This window comes from Saccopteryx leptura, chromosome 8 (assembly GCF_036850995.1).
Source record: "Saccopteryx leptura isolate mSacLep1 chromosome 8, mSacLep1_pri_phased_curated, whole genome shotgun sequence".
Taxonomy (NCBI): Eukaryota; Metazoa; Chordata; class Mammalia; order Chiroptera; family Emballonuridae; genus Saccopteryx; species Saccopteryx leptura.
The window spans coordinates 43,279,384-43,292,294 of record NC_089510.1 but is presented as its reverse complement, the minus strand read 5'-3'; the positions used below and the strand labels follow the sequence as shown (position 1 = coordinate 43,292,294).

Below are 12,911 nucleotides of genomic sequence, written 5' to 3'. Positions count from 1 at the left end.
ATTTCATCAATATGTTTTAATGCATATTTCTTTCGACAGACAATATGGTCTAGTGAGGAAAGAGCCAACATCGTCCACAGCCTTTCTCACTGCTATGTTTCAGCCCAAAACTTGTTGCCAGGGCCAGCACAATGAGAGTTAAAAACCGGGAGGGTTTGCTGGCTAACCCAGCCTCCAGTCACCTTAAAACGCCTTCCCAGTTCTTGAAGCAGTCTTTTTCTCATAACAGAAATGTTTGCAGTGGGGAGATGAAAATGCTTTTGTTCTGTTTGGACAATTGGGAGATATTTGGTCAGAATGTCAGAACCAACCGTTGAAAGGCAGGTGCCTGAGGCCACACTTTTTTTTCTTTTAATGCAGAATTAAAAAAAAAAAAAAACAGTTAAAAGAAAAAAAAACAGTGTGGCGGGAGGAAGTGTACAATGATTGGTCTGTTTCTCTGTGGAAGTGTTCTGAGTACACCCAGTTTTGCTTTGCATATATTTACGAAACATCTGCCCTTTTCTTGTTCTTAAATCCTTCCCCCTCACCAGCCTCCTTTCCCCTTTCTCCCAGTTTCTTTCTTTGTTGTTATTGGCTTGTCTAACTTTTTCATTGGAGCTTTCATTTTCCGGTTGAGGGGCGACTTCATCAGAGTGTATAATTTTAACATTGAGGGAGGGAGGGATGGGGGTTGGGGATTGGGAGAGAGAGAGACAGACACGGGGTGGGGGTGGGGGGGGAGACAGAGAGAGAGAGACCTGAAAAGAAAGAAAGAGGCTGAGAAGCCAGAGTTTGGCAAATCAACCTTTGGCATGGTGACCAGGAGGAAGATTCTGGTCTGGTTTGGGAGTTTGCCTCTCACAAATGCTACCTGGAGTCAACCAGTGTGCTGCTGCCCTCTACAGGCGCCAGGGAGTAGTACACAGTCACAGAGACTGGGAGTCCGGCCCTCAGATGTGCCATGTTTGTATAATTCTTTTTACACAAAGAAGGTATTTTCAATTAATTACTGTACGACTTGCTCTTCCCTCCTTAATAAACTATGGACCTCAGGAATGGGGTCAAATTAACAGCACTTGTGCATTTTTAGACATAGACTGAAGTTATATCTCAGTGTTTCTGAACTCCAGAAAAAGGAGTCCAAAAGGACTGTCAGAGAAGGTGAGATGGGAGTGAGTTTCTTGTGAGGGCAGTGAGTGGCGCTCTGTTATCTGTGCAGCTGGGAAACCGCCCAGTGGTATAAAGACAAGTAAAGGAATATTAGGCAAGTGGGGATATGAACCAATTAAGGTTGAGTTGTCAATATTTTCTGTTTGTGGAGGTGCCTCCAATGTCTATATGCTATGAATGTTCCCCACAAGTGATCCTTGAGGAAACAAGCAGAAGAGGGTGGTGCAAGATGTCAGGCAGAAAGTAGGATCAAATCTAGGGAAGGGGGCAAGGGCATTTATAAAAAGAACAATACAATTTGTGCAATCATAAAAATTAAGGAGTAATGTTGGCCATCTACTCATGTTTGAGAGAGGGCTTCCTTAATTTCCTGAAGTACACATCTGAAACTAGTCTAGGCCTTGTCTAGGGGCGGCAGAGATAAATATTTTTTTCTGTTAATCTGTCATTAGTGTTTTATCCCTATATTTAAATGAATCAGGAGGATCAGCCTAACTTTAATGAGCAAAATGTTCCTACTGTTACCAAGAGCCCTTCATGGATTCAAAGTAAATGCAGCCACTCAGGGTAGATTTCACTGCCGTATAAAGAGTAGTAAACCTAGGCCCTGGCCGGTTGGCTCATAGGTAGAGGGTCAGCCTGGCGTGCGGGGGACCCGGGTTCGATTCCCAGCCAGGGCACATAGGAGAAGCGCCCATTTGCTTCTCCACCCCCCACCCCTCCTTCCTCTCTGTCTCTCTCTTCCCCTCCCACAGCCAGGGCTCCACTGGAGCAAAGATGGCCCGGGCGCTGGGGATGGCTCCTTGGCCTCTGCCCCAGGCGCTAGAGTGGCTCTGGTCGCGGCAGAGCGATGCCCCGGATGGGCAGAGCATCGCCCCCTGGTGGGCAGAGTGTCGCCCCTGGTGGGCGTGCCGGGTGGATCCCGGTCGGGCGCATGCGGAAGTCTGTCTGACTGTCTCTCCCCGTTTCCAGCTTCAGAAAATAAAATAAAAAAAATAAAAATAAAAAAAAAGAGTAGTAAACCTAATTGGGATTCAGACTATGACTATTCTCAAAATATACTTTAATTTCTGTTCCATTTCATTCCATCCATAAGCATGTATTGAATGACAGCTATAGCTAAGCTATAGTGTAGACTTGCCTTTGCAGTATACACGAGGCAGCAAACTCCGGGAAGGCAGAACCAAGCTGTTTTATGCTGACACATCATAGTCATTTAAGAAGTATTTAGAAAATGACTACATGAACAAATGAATGGTGGGAGGGAAGGGAGATGGGAAGAGTGCCTGAACACGAGTAATGCAAAAATAACAAGGAAATTTCCTTACCTTTAGAGAGTTAACAGTGTCATACAGGAGGGACAAGCACATAAATATCGATTATTGCAACACAATTTAATGAGTAAAATTAAAAAAGTAAAAAGTGTTTAGAATTTCAAAGAAAGATGGGAGGGAGGAGAATTTGAGAGAGAGAAGTCCTATCTGGTAGAGAGAAATTAAGACAGCTATAAGATGGAGACAACATTTAGTAAATATGGAATAATAATAAATAAGGGATAAACAGTATTTGAACAGTTAAGAGTTGAAAAACAGGGTATTCAAAGCAAGAGAAAGACTTGAACAAGAATGAAGAGCCCCCAGGACGTTCTGGGAATATTCAAGAAATGTGAGAGTTCAGTAAGGCTGAGCGAGAGGACCTGGAGGGTCAGGCTGATGCGGTCGCCGCAGATGTAGTGACTGCAAAGAAGTGGGACTAGAGGAGTCAGGAGGGTGGAGAGCCGGAAAGGAAGCAACCATCTAACTAGAAAGTGTTCAGGTGATTGCACTGGAAAGGGACAGGGAAAGTGGGTGTGAAAAGTATAAAGGAAGCAAGATTGTCAGGACTTGATGAATTGACTTTAAGGAGGAAGAAGGTGTGTGACCTGAGGTTTGCAGCCTGGTGAGACAACAGTGATGGAAATAACCTTCCCGGAGGTGTTGGTTTTTATATTGGGGGGCGGGGAGGACAGACCTTGGCTACCTCATTAAACTGAAAACCAGGAACTAGGTCTTTGGAGGTCCATGTGGACACTTAGAATTTTGAGGTTAGTTCCATAGTCACCCACTTAACAGTTGGTAAAGCAGTATCATTTGTTCCCTCTGATATTTGTTTCCTTCAGACTGAAAAATATGTCTGAAAGCTTTCCATTTTGATCTTTACCATGCCATCTCTGCCTCCTGCCTTCTGAAAAAGCACATTTTATTTCACAACCTATTGGATCAGAAACCCACCATGCTAATCCTAACGCCGTATTCTGTAAGGGCAGACTTTACTACCCAGTACAACAAAAAATTCCAGCAGAAAATATCCTTTGTAACAAGTCCATTGCCATGCTTAGAGAAACAAGGAAAACATAGAAACAAATCTGCTTACAACAAATTCTGTACCACACATAATATGCTACCAAAAAAAGAAAATAAAGTGCTTTCTCCGGTCACCATACATGTCATGATACAAAAGGGCACAGAACCAAGGAAATTGGAGAGAATTTTTAGGGTGTGATTAATAACCCAGTTCAGCTGAGGCCTAGGGTATGTGCAGTCTAAGCTAAATATTTATTCATTCATATAGTTGCATTTATCCAAGGGAGAAAAGACCAGACCTGACCAATAGCTGAGCTCTTTTACTTCCTATTCCTGACCCAAAATTACAATTAGCAATATGTAATTACTCTCTCATTTCCTTTACCCATCTCTCTGTCACATCCCAAACACACAGCCCCACTCATACTCAACAGTCATGCTCTAAATCAAAAAACAAAGGGCATCTTAAGCTTTGGATGAGTACTGAGTTTGCGACAGAGGATCTGTCTGTGACACCTTTCCTCAGCCTACTGGAATCTAGACTCCTCTTTGCACTTCGCATCTGCTACTTTAACAAAACCTCCATCACTACCCCTTCTATCTGTATGGCCTGCAAATTTATATTGTTATTTTAAATTATGTGTGATCTAAAGTAAAATCTAATAAAATTGCTAGAAAGTTGAATGTTTGTAATGTGTCCCATGAATCGAAATCAAAGCTGGAAGGAACCTTTAAGGCCTTCTAATCCAAGCCCTTTATTTTACAGATGAGGAAACTGAAGCCCAGAGAGGTGAAGTGAGGTGCCCAAGGCCACACAGCAAGTTAGAGGCACAGCTAGTACGATAGCTCAAGTCTCCTGACTCCCAGTCCAGTGCTCTTCCCATTACTCCACGGGTCCTGTCTCTAAGCTTCCTGACAAATGCTAGAACGGTAAACCTTCACCAGTGTTTTTCCAGACCACGTTAAAACTCTTGAGGGGTGGGTAGAGGATGCTTTCTTGGATAATGTCAGCCATACGTAGCTCAAGCTGTCTAAAGTTCTGGGACAAGGTCTTTTTATGCAGCCGACAGAGTCCCAATGTGGTGCTGTTTGCTTGGCCCATATGCTTCCATGTGTTCCCAGTTAGGCCATTACTGGAGGGAAAAAAAAAAAAAAAGAATCAGCTTGTTTTAAAACAAGGGACATACTGGACTCCCTACCATCCCCCCTCAGGAAAAAAAAATCAAGTTATCTTTAACAGATTCTAAAAATGCCTTTTCCCAAATATGCAGTCAGTTCCTTCAAAGGGCCCTTTGTTTATTTTCAGGAAGAAACCCAAGACAGCTGAAAACCAGAAGGCATCTGAGGAGAATGAGATTACTCAGCCGGGTGGATCCAGCGCCAAGCCGGGCCTTCCCTGCCTGAACTTTGAAGCTGTTTTGTCTCCAGACCCAGCCTTCATCCACTCAACACATTCACTGACAAACTCTCACGCTCACACCGGGTCATCTGATTGTGAGTACACCAGTAAGGTGACGGTGTCTTCGCGGCGCTGGAGCGTACTTCTCCCCTGGGTTCTGGCTTTTCTGCGTTCAGAGCAAGCTGTTTCCATTCGGTCTTCTAAAGTAGCCAAAAGTAAATTGCCACCATTTTGATTTAGCCAACATCTATATTTTTAAAGCTGAGTGTTAAAACCAGGTGACCAGCCATGTGGACTCCAAAGGCTAAATAATTACACAAACCACATTCTCTTTCATAACATGAACTCAAACAAGGAAGTTGTGAAGTTGTGTTGCTGCTTTCTAAGTATTATTCTTTTGTCCCCGAGATCAGAATAATGGCACTTCCACCATGACTTAATCGAGCAACTAAATAAGAACCTGCTAAGGCCAGTTAGATGCAAGGAGGCATCCATTTTGAAATTACATAACACGAATCAGTTTTGCATTAGTTATTGGAGTCTCATGTAGCTTGGCTGAATTTCTCTCTTTCCAGTTTTTAATTTATTTTGAAGTGGTTAAAGGATAGCATAAATTTGCAGAAGAAAAGAGAATGGCTTCCAAGATTTCAGAAGCCACCCAGACTTCACATAGCCAATAAGAATTCAGGTTAAAAATATTTTTTAATTAAAATACTGCCCACAGGCTAAATTTGGAAGTGGGCAGTTTAATGAGATCGTGGCTATTGAAGTCACTTCGTTGCTGTATATTTTTGCTGTCTTCCCACTAATCTGGGAGTCACTTCTTTAAATTCTTTTTTAAGAAAGTTGATAAATCTCATTTAGGAGTTTTTTTCTCTTTCTGAAATATAACCCAATACTTCAGAGAGAAAGAAATACGTGCGTTGACAAAGGAGAGGACTGGAAAAATTCTGGGGCCAATCTGCAAAATTACTCCTTTTAATCTTGAGATACCCAACAACTATTCAGAACTTACTCTGTAAAGGAAATCTGGTAACAGGCAAAGAGCTGGTGTATTCTTCTTCAGAGTGACCAAGAAAAGTTTTATTTTTTAAAAAAAGGTCTCCATTTGTTCTGTCCACAAAGAGATTGCTTCTTGGCCTTTTGGCTAAGATCAAGTATATTCTGTCCACAAAGACAAAAATTATAAATTAGGAAATGAGATTCTAAATTTTCTAGTGTTATTATTCTGGCAAAGCAAATATAAAACTCTGCAAAGAGGGCAAGAGGTGAACGAGTCTGGGCGATTCATTCCCGACTTGCTTCATTATAACAATCTCTAGATGGAGGGACAGGGCCCCGGGGTTGGGGTTGGGGTGAAAGAAGATTGTTCTCTTCGTGGCCGGGCTGATACCACACTCCAGCTATCATCAGAAAATGAAATGAGAAGTCAAGAGGCCCAAATCTCTGCAGCCTGTGGAATTGGTACAAAGTTGCTGATTCCACTGAGGAACCTAGGCTTCGGAATTGAGGACTGTGTTCTGGGGCCACTGTAATAATAAAATCCTCGGCCCTGCTTGCCTGGCAGTCTCCAGCCTCATAGTAATTACAGGAAGAATCGGAAAATAGCGTGGCACAGTGCCCACAGACATGTGCACACTGTCCCTACCTACCAGGAAGGTAGCCTGCTCCTGTGGAGAAGGGCCTGGAGCTCCTGCGAGCAGACCTTCATCGCCTGGCTTTCTGCCACACCTTATGGGGAAGATTACATAGAATGGCCTCAGCCCAGAAATCCCCTGTTGCAGCAAAATGAATGTTTTTCTGACTAGAAGCAGCACCGGGCTTCCTTATTGCACGGTACTGTAAGCAGTCTCTGACCCGGCCATGGCGTTCGCATGGAACGTAGACAAGGAACTACGCACGCGCATGCGCCGTGCGGCCTTCAGTGAGGAGGAAGCCAGTCTGGATGGTGTCTGAATAGGGAGGAGAAACCTGATCTCCAGCTGTTTAAAAAGTCATTTTGATTTTGCCATTAAGATGTAAAAATCTCTGCTTCAACCTGTTGTTTAAACTGATTATACTTTTCTCTAAATATATTCAGATTGTAGTTTGTCCTGATTTGAGCTTACACTTAGAAGAAAATTGTTTTTAGGAAAGATTCACAGAAATCTGGCCATTTGGAGTTTGCCTAAGAGAAGACAGGAAAAAGGTTTATTTTTAAGCTGTTAAAATGTTTGGATGCTCTTCTTGCATTCAAGAGGATTTTTTTTTTTTTTTTTTACTTTCAAATGTCATTCTTACCATAGATTAATCTAAAAAGCCTAATTTCCTTAAGGTAAAATATTCAGTTCCTATTTAGAACTAACAGATTTGGGGCATTTAAAAATAATGCCCTTGACTTGTTAATCCCTTTCACTTCAGAAGCATTCCTCCTGTGTGTGGTGTTCCAAGCTTTCACAAGGGCCTGAATTTTACAGCACCTTTTTATTTGTCATGTGTTTAGCAAAATTATTCATAGTCATGTTTTATTGCCCACTTACTGTCAGTCACTATAATTCTTCCCAGTTTACAGAGGTGAAAACTGAGCAAATTGACAGATAGATGAATGGCTTGCTCAGTAATTAACTCATTCAGATACTGAGGGATGTTTGTGGCTTCGCTCTCGCTGTGAGCAGCCTGAATGCTTTGTTCCAAGCCCAGTCATGGCATTTCTGGATCTAAATGGGCATCCTGGAAATGTAAAACTACTCATATTGGTGAGTGGGTTATAAAACGCAGTGTATAAATGTTCCCACAAAAGAGAAGTCAGCTCTGCCTCTGAGCTGGTAAGGGTGGACAAGCCAGTGTTGCTGCATCGTAGGGCACAGCCAAATAGTTGGGCAAAGGAGATAAGTCCGACCCTTAAATTCTCAGTTGACCTCTTAACCTGCTGAACCACTACAAATTTGGCCAAAGATCCCAGCAGTATTCAAAACAAGAAAGAATATGGTTGAGAAATGCTTTTCATCATGAGATGAGGTTACTATTGCTCGTGAGATGCGTGCTGCTTCGCAGTGCACACACGAACAATTCTCTTCATGAGAGTCCCCCGTTGCCTCCTACCTTGTCACTGCTTCCCCGTTTCTAAAAATTGTAAGATGCTAGTAGAAGGTTATTAAGATGAGTTTTGAAATGCTAAGGGTACAAAACCCCTAGGTGTCTGAGAAGACAGTTTCCCACTGAATAGGCTGAGAATGAGCTGAGCCACGCTCTCCCTTCCAATGCTGGTGTCGGACTAAACCAAGAGAGCAACAGGGGCTCTGCAGGGGAGAAACGTTCTTGACAAGGACCAGCCTGCAGCGTACCCCAGTCATCCGCACATGCTAGAGGCAGCCGGAACTCCTACCTGCGTGTTTCCTTCATCTCAGTTAGCCTCTTCCCCTTCGGGCAGTCCTCCCTACTTCTGACTGTAGACCCACTGATTCTATAGCGTCCTTTTGTTGAAAGCTGACATCATACTTACTTACCTTCCCTGTTTTTTGAACCAGTCTCATCAGACTGTCTTATTTTTGTGTGTCCTTGCCAAGATGCACATACGCATTAACAGTTTTTATTTATTTTTACTTTAACCTTTACACGTTACCGAACTGTTGTGTGGGTGGGTTTAACTTTAACTCTGTAGGTAGCATGACTCCACTTCTGAGGAGCCGCTGGGCTCGCCCCGCTCTCTCGCCATCTGCCTTCATTGGCCTTCCCCCTCCCCGAGCCTTTGCTTCACCCATCCAAGTCCCTGAGATGAAAATTTTTAGTACACTTGGTTCAGTTTGAACTTTGAAGCAATTTGTTAGGGAACAAAACAGAGAGGATTTTTTATGGCAAACTCCATTAATGCCACATTAAGGCTGACATTTTAATTACCCCAAAGTCAGGAAATGCAAAGTTCAGGTTCCCACAGCAACAGAAACTGTCCCCTTAAGTGTCGGCATCACAGCAGATTCTTTCATGCCCTGATTACACAACTTGGGCATAGGAACATTGTTTTTATCCACAGACGTGGAAAGAGCGCAGCTTATAGCCTTTGTTATTTTCCTGTAACCACAGTTGAGGATATGGGTCGTTAGCCTCCCCCCAAAAAACATCTATATGTGCGCTCCCGAAACGGAAGGTCGTTAGAGCCCGGCATGTGCACACGGACAGAATTAAAGTTGCTGTGGGAACATTAACTCTGATTTCCGGACTTCCGTGCCAGTCACATTTAAACCATAATGTTGTAATTTTTGGCATGTAATAAATGTGCATTTCATGTACACAGACAGAAAGAAGCATAAAATGTATTTTAAAGAGCAATTAATTACTAACTTTGTGATTAAAAAACATTTGGTGCGTGTTCCTTTCCATTTAGCTTCAGCTGCTGGTCTTAGCCAGGCCTAATAGATGACATACTGTGTCTCATCCTGCTTCTCAGATGTACTTACTGTATGTTCCTGTTCTTCTAGATAATTAATTCCCTTAGTAAAGCTGTAGGGGGAAAACAAAATGGAAGGAATATGCAAGCATGTAAATAGGGTAAAGGATATTTTGAAGGAAATGATTCATTTCTGCAAATAAACCTCTTTGTCCCTGATAAAAAGCCAGAAATCTGCTAAGTGGGTGTAGACTGAGGTTCCTGGCCACCTTGGAGCATCTGGTCCAAGGCCATAAGCACAACTTGAAAGCAGATTTCCCTCTGAATTCCGGGCATGCCCAGTGGGGGAGTAATTTTACTCTGTAGTAACTTTTCAGACTTCAGGCTGAAATAACGTATTTTACGCTGTAGCTACTTTTCAGTTTATGTTCGAACTGGAAAAGAAAAATTGTAGAGAGTCAAGTCAGATACAGATTTTGCCGAAAAACCTCCATTTTAGAGAGTACCGTTTTGTCTTTCGTTTAGATTTGAATCTAGTTGACCTATTTGTGTTGGAGAAGGGAAGTATTTCCAGATGACTGCTTGAGCAAGTTTGTGAGTAAGAATTGGTAGCAGTACTCTAAGTGTTGAAAGTGCACATGCTTGAGCATTTATTTGAAAATTGAGATAGAATTTATACTGAAAGGATGCGTAGCTTAAACTCTCAGGTTAGGCTGTCAGGTTTTAAGCTTTACGGGGATGTTGCTCCTGGTGCATCTGACCTCTGTTCTTGTTTATTCAGCACCTCTCCTGTCAGCATTTCTTTTCGTTCAGTTTGGTTGCGTAAGATATTTAACCTTTGGGAAAGACACACTCAGTTACAGGGCTCTGATTAGCTTTCACTGGGGCTGTCGGTATGTGTGAATGTATGTCTGTGGGAGCGAAAACTGCTCAAGTTAGTTTGAAGGTCTCTGGCAGATTTGACTATGTGTTCAGAAAGTTTCCAATCAGAAAGCTGATTCAGTGTAAAACCTTCCAAAAACTTCCAAGGCACCTGTTCACATGAAAAGATTGGCTATCTGCTGGAGGTGCTCAGAAGGTGGTGTTTATAACTGAAGATCTCTGTTTGGAGTGCCAGAAAAGTGAAAAACATTTTGGTCCTCCCAAAACCTCCATAATGGTTCAAAATGTATAATCAAACAAAAGCTTAATTTGGATTCAAATGCATGTATCTCAGCAGATGTGACTAAACTGACTGGAATCCCACAGGAGCAGCTGAACTGGATTTCGGTATGTCTCGATAACCAAAAGAGTTATTCTTAGACTTTGGAAGGACAAAAATGGTCCATCTGTGAAGAACTGTAATAGAGACATGGCACAAAAAAAAAAAAAGAATAAAACAGCATCCTCTGAAGGAGTATATTTATAGAATTTAGGACAAATTGGACAATCCTGAAAACATTTTGGGGTCACACTAGTTCGCAGAAGAACAATAGCCAAAATGGGGTGGAGTAAGCAACCATAGGTAGTTGTTATCCTATAGTTTGCTTTAACTTCTAATCCATTCCATTATCAGTTGAACAGTAAATAGAGCATCTTTAGTATAATTAAGTGCTCTCAATGTCTCCAAAATGTCCTGTATTCTTCTTTATTCTATTTCCTATAATTATATATTCACCTTTTCATTGCTAACAGTTTAAATGATTTTCTGCTATTTTATACATATTAACCAAGTCAGCCTCTTACCTGTTAAGTGTAGATTCATTTCTTTAAAGATACCTTCCCTTTTTTAAAAAGTCACCTTTTGCCTCTGAGTTAATTGATATATAATCTCTGTAGAATTATTTTTATTACCTTTGATAACCTCTTTTTTAGAGGTTTCAGTGCTTAGTCCAGCCTTTATACATTATCAGTTAGTTTTTTATTAAACTTTTTAGAGTTTGCCCTTAGTATATCTAGGGACACATTTATTTTAAAAATTGCATTTCTTGAAGTTTCTGTTACAGCCTGCCTCTTTTTATAAAATGTCCCTTTTTATATAAAACTTGCCCCTCCCTACAATGCTAATTTAATTGACGCCTTCCATGGTCACTTAATGCAGTAATTTCCGTTCATCAGTCTTACTGCGTGCATTCATGCATTCCTTATTTACTCTCTCATCAAATGTCATTGAGCCCCTGCTTCTGTGCCACGTCTTCAGCTGGGACCAGGGGTGAAGAGGCCATGCCTCACTTTAGGAACTCACAGCATTTCCACACACTTTCCTAAACCTGGACTCTTACAAAGGGCGACAGACAGATGTGGTATTGGAGTGTTCATCAATGCACAAAAAGCTACCAAGCTCCTCGCTGGTGGGGAGCTGAAGCAGTGGGAAGGGCTTCACGGGGAAGGTGACATCAGCCCTGGATGGTGACGGAATAGTAGAAGAAGAGTAAGGGAATGGCATTCCAGGCAGAAGGAAGAGAAGCAAAACCAGAGGCACAGACACATGTTGGTATTCTCAGAAAACAGAACAGTTCAGTTACAATCCTCAGACCTTCTTATGCCTCGTTTTAATCATGGGACAGTTTGTAGTTAGGTAAAATGACCTGTCATTAATATTCAGCCTGGCTGAATTGTATGTCCCTTTTAGAGACATTTGCTTTCTAAATAAGTAATAAAGCAAGATACACACTTACTTTATAATAGGTGACAGTGCCCTCTTTCCCTGCAGGCAGTAGATGTAGGAAAGTATTATGTCAGACTTATGATAATTTATTGATGGACAAATTTTAGAATAACTTTTCTTATTGAAAAAGGTTTATTCTTGGAGTCCCATAGTCGCCTGTAAGTGACATGCTGCACCTCTGTCACTGACTCATCATCTTCCAGATTCCTGTAATCAGTCCTCTCGTGAATTCCTCCCAGGCCCCATGGCAAATCTGGTTTTGTGGACCGTTGCCGCAAGTTACACCATGCCACATCGCTCTCCCAAATATTGCACGAATGTGCTTGTGATTGTCTGTAAGTAATTGCTGAGGCTGACTGCTGACTTTCAGGGCTCTATTCCTCATCTTGCCATCTCCTGTCTTGCAGGAACACATCTTTAATACTTATCTGCAGCTGCTAGTGACAGTTTGATATGTACTTCCTCCACTCATGGCAAATTTCATTTTATAAAACTAGTTTTCTTCTGCCTCTACATCCTTTGTTCTCTTTAAGGATTGCGTACCAGTTATAACTTTTTATCAGCACTCAAAGAGGTTAAAGGTTACCTGCTCTAAACTTATTATTACACAGATGAGAAAACCAAGGCCCATGTGTCACACCGAAAGGCTCCTGGCAGAGTGGGGAAAGGGTCAGAGCCAGATTCAACAGACGGCGGATGAGTATGGACAGCTCAGGGAACTGTTTAGTGAAAGGAAATTATCAAAGATAACGCCAAGTTAACAAAAAGAGAAGATGAAAAGGAAGTGTTTAGAGGAAAATAATACAGTTTAGGTTTATACAATGCTGAGTATAAGATACCAGGAGAATACAAGGAGTATAGTAGAAGATTTGAAATTAAAACTAGAAAATACTTTGGCCAACAGGCCATTCTTTAAGCCATGAATGTGGTAGTAAATTCAAAGATGGCTTTTGTTGACAGAAAATAGAAAAATGGAACCTTGGGGGATATTTACAATAATTGATAAGA

The 12,911-nt window shown here is 41.8% G+C and overlaps 1 protein-coding gene across 15 annotated transcripts in view; it reads left to right on the top strand.

The window, feature by feature from the left end:
- Positions 1 to 12,911, top strand: part of ZBTB20 (zinc finger and BTB domain containing 20) — an 895,053-nt gene that overhangs the window by 816,789 nt on the left and 65,353 nt on the right. For 14 of the 15 annotated variants that reach the window (XM_066347052.1, XM_066347050.1, XM_066347049.1 and 11 more), the window contains 2 exons: positions 4,261 to 4,424; positions 4,801 to 4,988. In XM_066347052.1, the coding sequence (XP_066203149.1) occupies positions 4,414 to 4,424; positions 4,801 to 4,988 (199 nt within the window). In that variant the 5' untranslated portion in view covers positions 4,261 to 4,413. The remainder of the gene's footprint in view (positions 1 to 4,260; positions 4,425 to 4,800; positions 4,989 to 12,911) is intronic. The other variant, XM_066347062.1, reaches the window with a different exon arrangement.